This window comes from Lissotriton helveticus, chromosome 8 (assembly GCF_964261635.1).
Source record: "Lissotriton helveticus chromosome 8, aLisHel1.1, whole genome shotgun sequence".
In the NCBI taxonomy this organism is placed as follows: domain Eukaryota; kingdom Metazoa; phylum Chordata; class Amphibia; order Caudata; family Salamandridae; genus Lissotriton; species Lissotriton helveticus.
This window is the reverse complement of record NC_136069.1, coordinates 331,525,586-331,541,489: the sequence shown is the minus strand read 5'-3', so window position 1 is coordinate 331,541,489 and position 15,904 is coordinate 331,525,586. Positions and strand designations below refer to the sequence as shown.

General features: G+C 47.1%; 1 protein-coding gene across 2 annotated transcripts in view; it reads left to right on the top strand.

The window, feature by feature from the left end:
- Nucleotides 1-15,904, top strand: part of ATP8A2 (ATPase phospholipid transporting 8A2) — a 1,791,179-nt gene that overhangs the window by 1,758,377 nt on the left and 16,898 nt on the right. For both annotated transcript variants that reach the window (XR_013599395.1, XM_078655985.1), the window contains one exon: nucleotides 12,651-12,742. Coding sequence is in view for 1 of the 2 variants with exons in the window: in XM_078655985.1 (XP_078512111.1) it covers nucleotides 12,651-12,742 (92 nt within the window). In the remaining variant the exon portion in view is untranslated. The remainder of the gene's footprint in view (nucleotides 1-12,650; nucleotides 12,743-15,904) is intronic.

Here is a 15,904-nt window from a genome sequence, read left to right as displayed (position 1 = left end):
CAGAAACTCATGCACCCACTCAAAGGCTCACTCGGACACTCATGCACCCATTCACAGACCCTCTCAGACACTTACAAACCCACTGGAAGACCCACTCAGAGACTCATGCACCCACTCACAGAACCAGTCAGACACTCATGCATCCACTCACAGACTCATTCAGACATTCATGCACCGAGTCACCAACCCACTCAGAGACTCATGCACCCACGCAGATACTCACACACCCACTCACAGACCCATTCAGATCCTTATGCACCCCCTCACAGTTGCACTCAGAGACTCATGCACCCACTCACTGACCTACTCAGAGACTCACACAACCGCTCAGAGACTCACACAACCGCTCCCAGACCCACTGAGAAACTCATACACCCACTCACAGACCCATTCCGAGACTCATGCACCCATTCAGTCAGTCACTTATTCACCTACTCATAGAACCAGGAAGACACTCATGCCCCCCTTGCAGTCCCACTCAGAGACTCATGCACCCACTCGCAAACCCATTCAGAGACTCATGCACCCCCTCACAGACCCACTCAGGCACTCACACACGCTCTCAGGCACTCACACACCCTCTCACAGATCCACTCAGAGACCCACACAACCACTCACAGACCTACTCAAAGACTCATTCACCCAGTCACAGACCCACTAAGAGACTCCTGCACCCACTCATAGACCCACACAGATACTGTCATACCCACTCATATACCCACTCAGACACTCTTGACCCTACTCACAGACCTACACAGACACTGACGCACTGTTAGAACTGGCTATTTCTGGTAGGCTAAGGCTGACGCCAAAGCCAGGCAGAAACCACCATTCTAGTCAGGGCGAGGGGAGGGACGCCAAGATAACCCCTGCTCACCCCCTTGGTAGCTTGGCACGAGCAGTGAGGCTAAACTCGGAGGCGATGTGTAAAGCATTTGCGCCAGCACACAACAGCAACAACATCCTAGGCACACCACAAAAGGAACTCCACACAAGGTTATATAAAAATAACTTCTGTATTGTCAAAACATATCAGATAGAATCACACATGTACATTGTGCCAACTGGCACGGGCAATATTCACAAGGGATTATTCACAAGACAGGGCCACATGGGCCACTGTCAGAATCAACACATTTGGAAATAGTACTTTGTAGATCATAGAAAATAAGATATAAAACAAAATAACAGTTATAAATCACATCCAGTAACTACTGGGAACAGGTAAGTACCACCTACGCAACCCTAACCACCTTAGGAGAATGTCACGCAGGGGACCAGGACCTCACTAGGACCACCTGTATTAAAAAGAACAACCACCTAAGTATCACACAGCATTTAGGGGTATAAGCAAGAACACATTACCCATGATGCATAAATATACATTCAGAGGAGTAGTAAAGGGAAACACATGATACATAAACCTACACATTCAGCGGTGTTAAGAACAAAGCACATGATGCATCACAAACACATTCAGAGGTGCAGCGCTAGGGGACACATGACGCCTAAAACATTCAGAGGTGCAGCGCAGGTAAGGAAGGACACAACTCAATAGCGCAAAGACACATGATGCCTAAACATTCAGAGGTGCAAGGAAAAACCACACAATTGCGCAAAACCTCACATAAGCCACCACCTGTGGCAGTCCCTAGGCCAACTGGCCTTGTTGGGGCTAATACGCCCTGTGTCTCAATGTCAGGGGCCTAAACGGTGCAGGTGCCCACTACTTGCTGGGCACCTGTAGACAATCCCAAGCGCCTAAACGGTGCAGCTGCTCACTAATTGCTGGGCAGCTGGGAATCAAAACTGCGCCAGGGCCCTCACTGGCCCTAGAACCAAAGCTGCGCCATCTGGGAGCCACACAGGCTCTGGACACCCCACATGCGCAGAACGTTGGAGCCACACAGGCTCTGACACTAACTTTGCCCCCTAAGAGCCCTCTTCTGGGCTCGCAAAACAACAAGGGGGGCAGGGAGCCTCTCGGGGCTCTACAACAAGGAATGCCCACAGAGCCTCTCGTGGCACGAAACCAAGAAATGCCCCCTCGAGTCTCTCTGGAGAGCCTTGCGGGCTCTAAACATTGTGGGGCCATGGAGCCGCTCAGGGCTCGAACTGCAAATGCCCCTTGAGCCCCACAGGCTCTGAACAACTATCTAGCTGGCCGGAGGGGGCGGGCACCGGCAATTTGCCCCGACGCCCCCTCTAACCACAAATGGCCCCCAGAGCCTTCTCATGGCTCTAGTCAACGTTGGGGCGGCCCACTGCCATCTGGGGCCGCCCTACCTCCACTCTCGCTATGGTGCCGTCTCCCGGCACCAGCAGCAGTCCCTCTGGAGCCCCCAGCCCTCCCGCACTCACCGGCTGCTCCTCGGCTCCTCCGGTGGCGGTCCTGGGCGGTGGCTCCCCTTCGCCGGCACTTCCTTCTCTCCCTGGGGCTCCCTCAGCACACGGGAGCCCTAACAGCAGGTCACGCTTCTTCTTTCGGGGCTCCCTCTCCGTCATGGGAGCCCCATAGCGGCCGCCGCCATCTTCCACCCCTCAGCCGGCCGGACTGGCCAATCAGAGCGCGGCAGCAGGCGGGACTTCCCGCCCCACATCAGGCACTACAGTGCCTGACTTCCTGGTCGCGGCGCGAGGGCCGCGGCGGTGATTTAAAAGTGGCAAAACGAGGGGTGGGCATCTTCGAAATCCAAATTAAAAGTAGAAACGGGCTGAGCACCCGTTAGACAATGAAGTGAATGGGGTGGCACCCATCTATAAAAATAATTAAATAAAGGTGCCGGGTGGGCAACGGCACTCGCCCATAAAGCGCTCCCAAGCGCTGAAGCACCATCCACAGCGCTCCTAGCGCTAGATCAGCAAACAAAGCGCTTCCAGGCGCTTTAGGCTATAATAAGCCCTGGCAAAAGCAATGAAAAGTTCTCTGAAGGGAAATGCAGCTTCCCCATGCTGCCAAAGGTCCCAGAGATTCCCAGGGGGCAAAGCAAAGTCCCCCCCATCAGCCCAAGCAAGGCAGAGGGGTCCCCCAAGAGTCCAGGAAAGTCCATCAGGTGTCCAGGGGCTGGGTAGGGCCCAGGGATTCCCCTGAGCCCAAGCAGCAGCACGCCCCTGGCAGATTCAAGTCCAAAAACAAGAACATTTTGGAAGGGGACACAGCCCCTTCTTATACAGAGAAAAGTCTTTGAAGTCTTTGTGCAGGCAGTGTGAGAACCAGCTAGAACTGGTTATAGGGAAGTCCTTTCAGTATCAGGGACAGAGGTGACAGTCGCCCAGCGGGGAGGTGGAGCCAGCATTGTGGCAGGCAGGCACAGCCTCATTCACTCCCAGGTGCTATCTCCTCCCACTTCCCTGGCAGCAGATGCATCCTTTCATCCACGGGCTGACTCAGACAACCTCCTGGGGCTCCCCAGCCCCTGTCATCCTCAAACCAGACAGTCAATCCACAAGCAGGCCCAGGCACTCCTGGGCCAGGCTCACCAGCCAATCACACGCCAGCCACAGACTACACAAATATGCCAACTTCTAAAAAGTGGCACTTCTAGACTAGACACAACCATGCCGCCTACACCATTACGCAGCATTCAATCTCACGAGTTCGCACATATCAAACTCGACCCTGCACTCACCACACATCAGGAACTACCATGGGCATACATATTCCCCATTCATTCCTATGGGAGAGCAGGTCACTCACCATACATACACAGAGAGCTCACGCACTTTACACTGTACCACAGTGAAAAAGTGCGCCAAGGCCTAAAATCACCAACACCAGGTTCCAGAAACAGGCTAGGAAAAAGCAAAAAGTTTCGGGGTGAACCTGCCAAAGGGCCAGGTCCAACACGCACCTACTCACAGACCTACTTAGAGTCTCATTAACCCAGTCACAAACCCACTCAGAGACTCATGCACCCTTCCACAAACCCACTCAGACTCACACACCCACTAACAGAACCAATCAGTGACTTATACACCTACTCACAAACCCCATCAGAGACTCATGCACCACTCTTAGACCCACTGAGAAACTTATGCTCCCACTCACAGACACACTCAAGCACCCACTCAGATTCATGCATCCACTCACAGGTTCATGCACTCAGTGAGACACTCATGGACCCACTCACAGATCCCCTCAGAAAATCATAAACCCACTCACACACCCTTTGAGAAACTCACACATTCACTCACATACCCACTGAGACACTCATGTGCTCACTCACACACTCACTCTCAAACTCTACAGGTTACAGTTAGGAAATATAGATTTAAAAACCTTCAAAATTCACTTTAAAAAACAAAGGTTACAGAGACGTTCTAGTTAGGAAATAACATTAAAAACCACAGAAACTAATTGAAAAAACCAAACATTACAGGGACGTTATCCTTAAGAAATATATTTTTTTTAAACGTAGAAATTCACTGGAAAAAGCAAAGGTTACAGGGACGTTATAGTTAGGGTCAGATTTCCCTTTTACAAAACCAGGGAAATTCAGAAGTTATATTTACGTGAGCTAACTATAACTCATGACATGGTCAGTGATATCACTCGTGTCCACCTCCACCTCCACCACCATCATGGGCTTATGTTAATATGGTGTGGGAGGGCCATGCGGGGCCCCGTGCCCCAGGGATCACCACCTCACTGGGGATTTCTTGTTTTTATAAGAAGGGGCCCGCGTGGTTCCCCTCCTGGGTCATTCTCAGCCATGGGGACCATCACCTCTCTGGGGTGGCCTGTGCAAATAGAAGGAGGGGGCCAATGAAAATAGAAGGAGAGGGGCTATGCGGCCCCCCTCCTGGAGCCATACATAGCCCCGGGGACCGGCACACCCCCAGGGCCCGCTCCTGCTATGTCCCAGGGTGCCCACCCCTGAAACCTAGTTGTTTGCTTTTGCTTGGCGGGAGCTTTGACAGCTAACACCAAGCAAAAGCAAACACTCCAGTTCCAGGGGGCAGGAGGTGTCAAAGTGCACCCGCTCTCTGGAAGCGGAGGTTTTATCTCTTTCCCTGCCAGCAGACATGCAGGCAAGAAAAGAGATGAAACGATTGCTCCTGCATGGAGGGAGCTGCCTTTCCAGCAGCTCCATCTGTGCAGCAGCAATGCCGGCTTCCTCAGGAGGCGGGGAGCTGGCTAGGACCGCGTGGGTCTTCAGGCTCACCCCGCAGTCCCAGGCGAAGCTGGGCAGAATAAAGGTTAGAAATGAGCAGAAAGAGGCAGAATAAAGGTGAGAAATGAGCAGAAAGAGGCAGAATAAAGGTGAGAAGACAACAGAAAGAGGCAGAATAAAAGTCAACAACGAGCAGAAAGAGGCAAGATAAAGGTGGGAAATGAGCAGAAAGAGGCAGAATAAAGGTCAGACACAAGCAGAAAGAGGCAATATAAAGGTCAGCAACAAGAGGCAAAATAAAGGTCAGCAACAACCGAAAAAGAGGCAAAATAAAGGTGAGAAACCAGCGGAAAGAAGCGGAATAAAGATCAGAAACGAGCAGAAAGATACAAAATAGAGACCAGAAACGAGCAGCAAGAGGCAGAATAAAGGTCAGAAACTAGCAGGAAGAGGCAAAATAAAGGTCAGAAGGGAGCAGAAAAAGGCACAACAAAAGTCAGAAACGAGCAGAAAGCGGCAAAATAGAGGTCAGAAACCAGCAGCAAGAGGCAGAAAAAAGGCAAGACACAATCAGAAAGAGGCAAAATAAAGGTCACGAGCGAGCATAAGGAGGCAAAATAACAGTCAGAAGGAGCAAAAAGAGGCAAAATAGAGGGTAGGTGCGAGCAAAGAAGAGGCAGAAAAACAAGCAGAAAATCAGCAGAGGAGGCACAATACCAAAGACAGCAGAAGGAAGTGGACTGCATGCAAGCTGGACAGGAGGACTGTCACAAGGGGAAGCTTACACAAGGACCTGCTACAATTTTCCCCTAGTTTTTTTACCGCACGCACATTGACAGACCCACTCATGCACCCACTAACAGTCACACTCTGACACTCATGCACCCACTCACAAATTTGTTCAAGCACTGATTGACCCACTCACAGACCCACTGGGAGACACACTCCGAGACACACACACATTCATGCACTCAAACACAGACCCACCCAGACACTCACGCATTCACTCACAGACCACTTAGAATCTCAGGCACCCACTCTCAGACCTACTCAGACACTCATCCACCCACTCAGAGGCTCTCACACCTACTTACAGACCTACTGAGACGTGTATGCACTCACGAACGAACTGTCAAAGGTTAGTGGATACAAATAGGAAATAATATTTAAAAAACCTTAGAAATTCACTTTAAAAAACCAAAGGTTATAGGTATGTTATAGTTGGGAAATAGAAATTAAAAACATCCTAGAAATTCACTGATAAAACCAAAGATTACAGTTATAGTTAGGCACAGATTTCATGCATACAAAATCAGTGAAATTCAGCAGTTAAAGTTAACTGAGCCAACTATACCTTATGCCCTCGCAGCATTCAATCTCACGAGTTCGCACATATCAAACTCGACCCTGCACTCCCCACACATCAGGAACTACCATGGGCATACATATTCCCCATTCATTCCTATGGGAGAGCAGGTCACTCACCATACATACACAGAGAGATCACGCACTTTACACTGTACCACAGTGAGAAAGTGCGCCAAGGCCTAAAATCACCAACACCAGGTTCCAGAAACAGGCTAGGAAAAAGCAAAAAGTTTCGGGGTGAACCTGCCAAAAGGGCCAGGTACAACACGCACCTACTCACAGACCTACTTAGAGTCTCATTAACCCAGTCACAAACCCACTCAGAGACTCATGCACCCTTTCACAAACCCACTCAGACTCACACACCCACTAACAGAACCAATCAGTGACTTATACACCTACTCACAAACCCCATCAGAGACTCATGCACCACTCTTAGACCCACAGAGAAACTTATGCTCCCACTCACAGACACACTCAAGCACCCACTCAGATTCATGCATCCACTCACAGGTTCATGCACTCAGTGAGACACTCATGGACCCACTCACAGATCCCCTCAGAAAATCATAAACCCACTCACACACCCTTTGAGAAACTCACACACTCACTCACATACCCACTGAGACACTCATGTGCTCACTCACACACTCACTCTCAAACTCTACAGGTTACAGTTAGGAAATATAGATTTAAAAACCTTCAAAATTCACTTTAAAAAACAAAGGTTACAGAGACGTTCTAGTTAGGAAATAACATTAAAAACCACAGAAACTAATTGAAAAAACCAAACATTACAGGGACGTTATCCTTAAGAAATATATTTTTTTTAAACGTAGAAATTCACTGGAAAAAGCAAAGGTTACAGGGACGTTATAGTTAGGGTCAGATTTCCCTTTTACAAAACCAGGGAAATTCAGAAGTTATATTTACGTGAGCTAACTATAACTCATGACATGGTCAGTGATATCACTCGTGTCCACCTCCACCTCCACCACCATCATGGGCTTATGTTAATATGGTGTGGGAGGGCCATGCGGGGCCCCGTGCCCCAGGGATCACCACCTCACTGGGGATTTCTTGTTTTTATAAGAAGGGGCCTGCGTGGTTCCCCTCCTGGGTCATTCTCAGCCATGGGGACCATCACCTCTCTGGGGTGGCCTGTGCAAATAGAAGGAGGGGGCCAATGAAAATAGAAGGAGAGGGGCTATGCGGCCCCCCTCCTGGAGCCACACATAGCCCCGGGGGCCGGCACACCCCCAGGGCCCGCTCCTGCTATGTCCCAGGGTGCCCACCCCTGAAACCTAGTTGTTTGCTTTTGCTTGGCGGGAGCTTTGATAGCTAACACCAAGCAAAAGCAAACACTCCAGTTCCAGGGGGCAGGAGGTGTCAAAGTGCACCCGCTCTCTGGAAGCGGAGGTTTTATCTCTTTCCCTGCCAGCAGACATGCAGGCAAGAAAAGAGATGAAACGATTGCTCCTGCATGGAGGGAGCTGCCTTTCCAGCAGCTCCATCTGTGCAGCAGCAATGCCGGCTTCCTCAGGAGGCGGGGAGCTGGCTAGGACCGCGTGGGTCTTCAGGCTCACCCCGCAGTCCCAGGCGAAGCTGGGCAAAATAAAGGTGAGAAATGAGCAGAAAGAGGCAGAATAAAGGTGAGAAATGAGCAGAAAGAGGCAGAATAAAGGTGAGAAGACAACAGAAAGAGGCAGAATAAAAGTCAACAACGAGCAGAAAGAGGCAAGATGAAGGTGGGAAATGAGCAGAAAGAGGCAGAATAAAGGTCAGACACAAGCAGAAAGAGGCAATATAAAGGTCAGCAACAAGAGGCAAAATAAAGGTCAGCAACAACCGAAAAAGAGGCAAAATAAAGGTGAGAAACCAGCGGAAAGAAGCGGAATAAAGATCAGAAACAAGCAGAAAGATACAAAATAGAGACCAGAAACGAGCAGCAAGAGGCAGAATAAAGGTCAGAAACTAGCAGGAAGAGGCAAAATAAAGGTCAGAAGGGAGCAGAAAAAGGCACAACAAAAGTCAGAAACGAGCAGAAAGCGGCAAAATAGAGGTCAGAAACCAGCAGCAAGAGGCAGAAAAAAGGCAAGACACAATCAGAAAGAGGCAAAATAAAGGTCACGAGCGAGCATAAGGAGGCAAAATAACAGTCAGAAGGAGCAAAAAGAGGCAAAATAGAGGGTAGGTGCGAGCAAAGAAGAGGCAGAAAAACAAGCAGAAAATCAGCAGAGGAGGCACAATACCAAAGACAGCAGAAGGAAGTGGACTGCATGCAAGCTGGACAGGAGGACTGTCACAAGGGGAAGCTTACACAAGGACCTGCTACAATTTTCCCCTAGTTTTTTTACCGCACGCACATTGACAGGCCCACTCATGCACCCACTAACAGTCACACTCTGACACTCATGCACCCACTCACAAATTCGTTCAAGCACTGATTGACCCACTCACAGACCCACTGGGAGACACACTCCGAGACACACACACATTCATGCACTCAAACACAGACCCACCCAGACACTCACGCATTCACTCACAGACCACTTAGAATCTCAGGCACCCACTCTCAGACCTACTCAGACACTCATCCACCCACTCAGAGGCTCTCACACCTACTTACAGACCTACTGAGACGTGTATGCACTCACGAACTGTCAAAGGTTAGTGGATACAAATAGGAAATAATATTTAAAAAACCTTAGAAATTCACTTTAAAAAACCAAAGGTTATAGGTATGTTATAGTATGCTGAAGTTAAATTACTATTGTTTTCCTTCTGTTAATGAGTGACTGTTTCTAATATATGTCATCTGAGTGTCTGTGTGACTGTCTATATTAGGGTGGGAGTGGGCATCTAAGTGGCTCTATGGTTGTGTGAGTGGCTGTATGGGTGAATAAGTGGGGGTGTGAGTAGCTGTGTGAGTGAGTGACTGTGTGAGTGGCTGTATTAGTGAGTGAGTGGAAGCAGTTGGCAGAACAGAATGTCTGACTTTTTTTCCCCTAACAGAAATTTGGAGACTACATCCCCAAAAGTCAAAATGTTTCTGACCATGTCATGAGTGATGTAATATGTGAGGTCATAAGCGGTGCACTGCAGGGGCATAAGTTATAGTTAGCTCATGTAACTATAACTGCTGAATTTCACTGGTTTTGTACAAGTGAAATCTCAGTCTAACTATTATGTCCCTGTAACCTTTGTTTTCTTCTGTGAATTTCTAAGGTTTTTTAAAATTCTATTTCCTATCTATATCTTCCCTGTAACCTTTGGTTTTCTCAGTGAATATATATATATATATATATATACGTGATCAAGCCGTTTTTCGGCGAAACGCGTTGTGAAATAAACAGCACTGTTTAGAGTTGGTGACTACCTCGTTTTGTCCTGAGAGCGTGTTTCATGGATTTTGGGCACAAGAGAGCATAATTTTGTCGGCATTACTCCGCCGGCGTACACGCCACCTTTCACGGGTCGCGGAGATCAAGAAGGAGTTGTTAACTTTGTGGATATATATATATATATATATATATATGTATATATATATATATATATCTAGTGTAGTGTTAAGAATGGTACATCTATACTTACACACACATATATATATATATATATATATATATATATATATATATATATATATATATATATTTGCTTATATATATATTTATTTATTTTATAGCCGATATTCAGGCTATGATATTTCTGTAGCAAGATATTTTAGAGCTTGATAGGCTGGCATTAAACCAAAAACCGTCTATGAATCTCGGTTCCTGAAAATATAGCTTGTGTCATGTGACATCACTCCTAGATTTCTGCTGTTTTTCCCAAAGAGATTCTCAGTGACTGGAAGGTGTGACTGTGCTAATACAGAGAATATTTAGCATGACATTTGGGATTGTAGTCCCCAAATTTCTGTTTAGGGAAATGAATCAGACATTCTGTTCTGCCATCTGTTGCTTCTTTTCTTTGAAGAGGTATTAGCCCATGCAACTTTTCCGGGGCTTGAAGACAGCACAAAACTAAGATCATGTATTTTTGGTGCCACACAGTTCATTAGGTGATGCAGTGTATAAACTCCTTCTTTAAGACGGAGCTGGCATCCTGAGAGCCTCCTTTACTTCAAGGTATTGTCAAAGAGCATGTGACTTGCAGGGGCTGGTAAATAAAACTGGGGTCAGGCACTGTTTGTGTCCTATGTCTTTCTCTGAGCTAAAGCCTCCAGATAATATTCCAGAAGACAAGATTGTCATCCTATTGTGCACTTCTGTTTTCTGGTTCGCCAAGCTAAGCATACCAGGCCATCAGAAACCACTCAGCTCCTTTTACGAAATATTTTCTGTATTCCAGTTCAGTGATTGAATGAGAGGATACAGAATCTTTGAATTCTGGTACTGGCTCAATAAAAAATAGTTTTAAAATCTAAAGCTTTGAGAAAGCTTACTGGACTTGTGCTCTTTAGTGAAATGGTGTCAGCATTGACATTAGTGTTTCGAATACCTATAACTGTTTTTATAGCTGAAAACTATATAACCTCTACCTCTTCTTATTTATCGATATAGATAGTGATATAAGCTAAGCCTTATCTACCTTATCTACCTTTTATTGCTAATTGCACATTCGTTTGGAATATATATATATTTATGCACCCCCTCATAGCCATAACTTCTTCTACCTCATATCTGTTTTGTTTTTATAATTGTTATTGTACTGCCAATTTGTAACCGACCTCGATGTTAAGCGCTCTGATACCCCTGGGTCTTGTTCGCGCTATACAAAACACTATAATAAATAAATAAATAAACAAATAAATAGAATAGTCAATATTGACACAATGAAGGGTAGATTAAGGAGAACTCTTTAAAAGAGTACTAAATCAATAATAATTTGAACAGAATCAATTGACAATTCTTTTAGGTATTAGGGCTCGACATATCATGATAAACTAGATGAATTCAATAATTATGGCCTATGTGAATCAAAAAACACTTCCCCATACGAGTCACAAACCATGACATGTTCATGCAAAACAATGGTCAAATCGTTGTCCTCACCCCATAATCACAGAACGTGCAAAGCTTAATTTGAGCCTCTGGTTGCAGGTCGGGCTCACCAACACTCATGTTTGAGGACAAGTCCTTTTTTTTCCTCATTAGACTTAGAGCCAGAGCAAGAGAGAAACAAACACAGAAGGATAGAAGAAGAAAGAAGATCATGATGGGAAAATGGTGGCAAAGGGATGAAAAAACCCACAAGAGTAAAATACAAGGAACTATTAATGTGGAGTGGTGGAAGGGAGAGGCATGAGGTGAAACCAAGTCTACACCCCCTTGGTATTCAGCAATCCAGGCATTTGTTTGCTCACCCTGGGGGCTTCTTAGAAAAACTTTGGGCATAAGCACTAATTATTTTACAGATTAAGCCCTCAGTACCTGCCATGCTCAAGGAAGACTCGATTGAGTGAGGTGTCCTTATCCTAGCACTGTTTGTTAGGAGTTTCATAATGTGTTGGCTAATGATTTGGCCCATTGGGGCTATAGGTTGTGTGCCCCGCTGCCTAAATTGGTAACTCTGTGCTGGTGGCCTTCAGCTTCCCTCTGTGTTCTTGCTCATTTAGACAATGTCTATCTAACATTGGTTTTGCAATCAGTAACGTACAGTGTTTAATTTGTGGTGGTGGTTGCCAATGGTGTACTCAGGCACTCGTTTTTGAGGACCAGGAATTATTTTTCATCACTAGGCTTTGGCCTTGAGCAACAGCAAGAAAAGCGGAAAAGGCAGGGAAAAAAGTAAAAAACAGGGTCTTCGAAGAGCCTACAAGAATGAGCCAAAAAGACAGGAAGTGCAGGACCTTAGAAGAAAGAGGCATAAGGTTTGATAAAAAGTCACTATCCTTGGTAAATTGGTATGCGGCAACTAAAGCATTCGGCAGCACCAGCGGTAAATTCCTAGAAAAAACTTTTGGGCCCATGCACCTAGGTTTTTTTTCTTTTTTCACAAATTGAGTTCCGGTGACAAAATGATTATGAAATTGATATTACAAATACCATTTCGAAAAAGAAATGTTGTTTACCTTCGTTTACCTTAGTATCTTAATTTAGAACATATATTTGCTTGGTCTGGTACTCTGAACTGTTTACTAATACATTTTGGATTCCATTGCAGCCTCAACGAACGTGATCACTTGTTGAAGAGACTTGGCAGAAAAACTCCCCCAAGCCTCTTTCGAGCTCATTCTGTCCAGCAAAGTGTATCATGTAAGTACATGGTGGTAAATAATGCAGCGCGAGCGTCTCGCAGGAGTCAATCAGCCCAGGCCATGTTTTTAAGTTTAATTAAAGCGTGGAGTCAGTCGGTAGAACTAATCTGGTAGCTGAGCTGCCAACTAAAAAGAGACGACAGACTCGGAAGCGGAGTCGTGCGCCTGGCCCCTGGCTAGCACAGTTGCCTGTAGATAATTCTCAGATTCTCCGGAGATAATAGCGGTGGTGGCGGCTCTCCTGGGGCTTGCAGGCCTCCCTGTCTGGTAAGGCCTTTCCCCCCCCCCCCCCTCTCTCCCTCTGGCCTCCCCTCTGCACGTCCTACTTTCTCACACAGACGCAGTCCTGGGGGAGACCGCAGCTGCCAGAAAAGGAAGGTGAGCGGTGATATTCAAGGAAAACACCAGAAGAAACGAAATACAGCCGAGCGGCCTACATAGCTAAACTTTTGACTCCGAGATTAATACTCTTTCCTCGGGAGGAAAGACAGTTTTTGCTGCCGCCTCGCTGATTGCTGGACTCAATTGCGCCTTTTTAGACTGAATGTAAATATATTTCTCTTAGAGAAACTGATTATACCACCCAGCTCTTGCTTCTCGTGTGTTTAATAAGTTCATAATTACATCAAGCGTCAAAAGAAAAAAAAACATTGTGATGATAAACTAATTAAAACTTATCAGGCTCTTAGACTGAACTTTACGATGGGGAACTTTCCCACACATATAATGACATACTTCTTGGGTTGCAAGGAAATTAAATAGACCCAGAATCACAAACGTATTTGTGCGAAAAGTCGGCCTCCCACTCCTATCTCACACAAAAGACTAGTGGAATTTTACCCTTGCAAATGGGATGTGTGAATGTTGAAATCCCTCCAGCGTGCTGGGATTTCCAAAATTGCAAATATAGGTTTAGGGAAGGCTTTGTGGGTGTTTCTGGGTGGTCCTACCTGTAGAATTAGGTAAAGACCTATATATTAGTAGGTTTAGGGTATTCATGGTGCCCACACAGGTAGTTTCTCACTGTAGAACCGCTTTAAAATATCCTCGTTTTCATGAGAGATTTCCATCCTTGAGATAGTGAGGGAGTATGCCCATATTTAATAATAAAATATAGCTGCCTCTTCAAGTGCTAATTTGTGTCCTGTTTCCACACGCAGAATTTTTTTTCTGTTGTAAGCTCCACTTGCAGAAATGTTACAAATGTGGGTTTTCATGGAAATCTATAATGTAGGAGAGCTCCTGGAATTGTTTGAGAATCCATTGAAAGAAAGATTTACTTGCATTGTCCTAATGTTGTGGGTCTGAGTGAAATATTTTCAGTTGTTACTGCATGGAGAAGGTTGACTTTTTCAAGGAATGCAGAATAATACCCTTATTTGTTAAACGATTAGTTCTAGATTAATTTTAGCACTTAACTCTATAAATGCACAAATTGTGTCACCAGAATCAGGACAGGGGCTGTAAGCGCTATATAAATGCAATTACAATCAATCATATCATTTGTAAAGCACACTACTCACCCGAGAGGGTCTCAAGGCGTTACTGCTCAAAAAGCCAAGTCTTGCGGAGTTTTCTGAAGGTCAGCAGGTCTTGGGTCTGCCGTAGGTGGAGGGGGGAGGGTGTTCCAGGTATTGGCGGCGAGGTGGGAGAACGATCTGCCGCCGGAGGTCGCTCTTTGGAAGCGGGGGACTGTGGCGAGGGCGAGGTCGGCGGAGCAGAGCTGGCGGGTGGGGTTGTAGAAGCTGAGTCGTCTGTTGAGGTACGTTGGTCCGGTGGTGTGGAGTGCCTTGTGTGCGTGGGTGAGGAGCTTGAATGTTATCCTCTTGTTAACCGGAAGCCAGTGCAGGTCTCTCAGGTGGGGTGTGATGTGGGTGCAGCGAGAGATGGCGAGGATCAGGCGTGCAGAGGAGTTCTGGATGCGTTGGGGCCGTCTCAGGAGTTTGGCAGAGGCTCCTGCGTAGAGGGCTTTTCCGTAGTCCTAACTGCTGCTGACGAGTGCCTGGGTGATTGCTCTTCTAGTTTCAGTGGGGATCCACTTGTAGATCCTGTGGATCATGCGAAGGTTGTTGAAACAGGAGGAGGAGACGGCGTTGACCTGTTTAGTCATGGAGAGGGTGGAGTCGAGGATGACCCCTAGGTTGCGTGTGTGGTCAGTGGGTGTTGGAGCGGTTCCCAGATCAGTCGGCCACCAGGAGTCGTCCCAAGCCCAAAGGGTGGATCCGAGGATGAGGACCTCCGTGTTGCCCGAGTTCAGCTTCAGTCGGCTGTTCCTCATCCATTCAGCGACGGACTTCATTCCTTTGTGAAGGTTGGTTTTGGCAGTGTTGGGGTCCTTGGTGAGGGAGAGGATCAGCTGGGTGTCATCGGCGTAGGAGATGATGTTGAGGTCGTGCCGACAGGCAACGTGGGCGAGCGGTGCCATGTAGATGTTAAACAGAGTTGGGCTGAGGGATGAACCCTGGAGTATGCCGCAGATGATCTCGGTGGCTTCGGAACGGAAGGGGGGAAGGCGGACGCTCTGGGTTCTGCCGGAGAGGAAGGAGGTGGTCCAGTCCAGGGCCTACTCTTGGATCCTGGCGTTGTGGAGACGTGTTCGTAGTATGTGGTGGCAGACCGCGTCGAAGGCGGCTGACCGGTCCAGAAGGATGAGGGTCGCCGTTTCTCCGTTGTCCAGCAGGGACTTGATGTCATCGGTGGCGGCGATGAGGGTAGTCTCGGTGCTGTGGTTGCTGCGGAACCCGGACTGGGAAGGGACCAGGATGTTGTTCTCCTTGAGGTAGCGGGTCAGTTGTTTGTTGACGGTCTTCACAATACAATACATGACATAATATCAACATGCACTTAATACTGACTGGCTCTATTAAAAAATAAAATAAAAAATAAGGAAATAAAAGTTCACTTATTGTGAAGTACTGCCCCCTCTCCTCTGTACTCTTCTCTTCATGGAAGCACACAGGCTCCCAGACTCCCCTAAGCCAATCACAACGCTGCTGTCACCAGCATTACAGCAGCTTCATGATTGGTCTGAGCAGCCTGGTTCAGCGTTGAGACAGGAAGTGGGAGCCTGTGCATGTTCTCTACACCCGGCTGTGCAATACAGCCAGGTGGAGAAATGCTAAATGCACTCGATGGTCTGGCCGGCACAAGACAGCAGGCA